The 1838-nt window shown below is 42.4% G+C and overlaps 1 protein-coding gene across 1 annotated transcript; it reads left to right on the top strand.

Moving 5' to 3' along the window:
* Window positions 1-520: 520 nt before the first annotated feature.
* LOC135609066 (germin-like protein 3-8) lies at window positions 521-1417 on the top strand. The gene has a single exon (XM_065102154.1). It carries the CDS (start codon window positions 567-569, stop codon window positions 1227-1229), a length of 663 nt encoding a protein of 220 aa, XP_064958226.1. The 5' UTR covers window positions 521-566; the 3' UTR covers window positions 1230-1417.
* The last annotated feature ends 421 nt before the right edge of the window (window positions 1418-1838 follow it).

The raw sequence follows: 1838 nt of genomic DNA, 5'->3' as shown, positions 1-1838 counted from the left end.
CATAATAAAAAGAACTCAAAATATTTTAATAAAACAAACCTGATTAGAATCCCTTGCTGCTATTATACATATCAGACTTGGGGTGTACACAAGTCCTGTCCTTAATAGGATAGGACTTATCATAATCGTTTTCAGATTAAGACTCCTAGTTTAATTGCACTGGAGAACTGATAATACTATGAACATTGTATACTATATTACATATAAACGCGTGATGGTATACAATCAACAGAGGAAATAATATAGTAAAGTTACACCCCAACAACAAGGAAAGATAGCTATGACTTGGTTGATAGTAGCAATATACGCATTAGATTAAGCTTCTTGTTCAGCCTTGAAAGTCCATTATTGAGACCCATTCCTTATTCTATGCAATGAATCAATCATATGACTATTCCATTAACCTTATCAATATGACTGATTATTCTGTCGATTTCAGAAGAGGTTGGTTGCGACAAGCAAGCTAAAAGTTACAATGACTCCTTCAAATCTATTCTTACTATATATACAAACCATACATGCATCACCCTCCTCTCATCACCATCAACATAAACCACCATCTGAGAATGGAGTTGCGGTGTGCTGCACAGTCCTTTGTCCTCTTCCTCTCCTTCACCCTCCTCCTTGCATCGACCCGCGCCGACCCTCACCCTCTGCAGGACTTCTGCGTCGCCGACTTCGGAGCTACTGGCGTGGTCGTCAATGGGTTCCCGTGCAAGCCTGCCTCCAACGTCACGTCCGACGACTTCTTCTTCGCCGGGCTGTCCAACGAGGGCAACACCAGCAACATCTTCGGTTCCAGCGTGACCCCTGCGAACGTCCTCAGCTTCGCGGGACTCAACACCCTCGGCGTCTCCATGAACCGTGTCGATGTCGCCCCCGGCGGCGTCAACCCGCCCCACAGCCACCCGAGAGCCACCGAGCTCATCATCCTCCTCCAGGGTCGACTGCTGGTGGGGTTCGTCAGCACCAACAACCAGTTCTTCTCCAAGGTCTTGAATCCCGGCGAGATGTTCGTGGTGCCCAAGGGCCTCATTCACTTCCAATACAACGTCGGAACGAAGAAGGCGCTCGCCATCACCACCTTCGACAGCCAGCTCCCGGGGGTGGTGATCGCCTCCACTACCCTGTTCGGATCGACGCCGGCGATTCCCGACGATGTGCTGGCCAAAGCTTTTCAGGTGGATCAGAAGGTTGTCACCGCCATAAAGTCCAAGTTTGCGAACTAAGATACCATATATATGTGTTTGACTTGTAGTATTTACATACGTTGAATAACGTTGACTTGTTGGACTAGTCCCATATTGGTGCCAAACAAGTGTTACATGTAGTTAGTTCTCTCTCTTCCTCCTTGTTTGGAGCATCTTCTTGTTCATCTCTCGAAAAGCAATAAAACATGAATGTTTCATTTCTCTAAGAATACTGCCAATGTTCCATTTATATGATTCTTAGAGTTCACTATTCCGTGTTACAATTACAAAGTCTATTTCGCAATGAGTTTAAGCAAATACGGAATAGGGAATGAGAATAAGAACGGCAACCATTATTTCCAATTTGATGTTGGAACAGGATATTCTCATTTTTCTTCCCCATTTTAGCGCAAACTATCCTTTCCATTCCCGTGTTTGAATATTAACGTAAATTTTATAATTAAGTAAAATTTTGGTGTAAAAATCTTAATTAAGATTTGTCTTTGTCATATACCCTCGATAAATATATAAGTAATGAAATCCTTTGGATACAGAGTTTTTAGTTTATTTATTCTTTCTTCTCTATAAAATTCAATTATCTCTATAATTATTGATGTCCACCATCTATCTGTAAAATTTTTAGCTTTG

The sequence above is a fragment of the Musa acuminata genome, chromosome BXJ2-4 (genome assembly GCF_036884655.1).
Source record: "Musa acuminata AAA Group cultivar baxijiao chromosome BXJ2-4, Cavendish_Baxijiao_AAA, whole genome shotgun sequence".
Classification (NCBI taxonomy): Eukaryota; Viridiplantae; Streptophyta; class Magnoliopsida; order Zingiberales; family Musaceae; genus Musa; species Musa acuminata.
The sequence above is the reverse complement of the archived record's forward strand: the minus strand, read 5'-3'. Positions and strand labels throughout refer to the sequence as shown.

Bases quoted from the DNA above. Each gene is read 5' to 3' on its own strand.
- LOC135609066 (XM_065102154.1), top strand. From the start codon at position 567: ATGGAGTTGCGGTGTGCTGCACAGTCCTTTGTCCTCTTCCTCTCCTTC.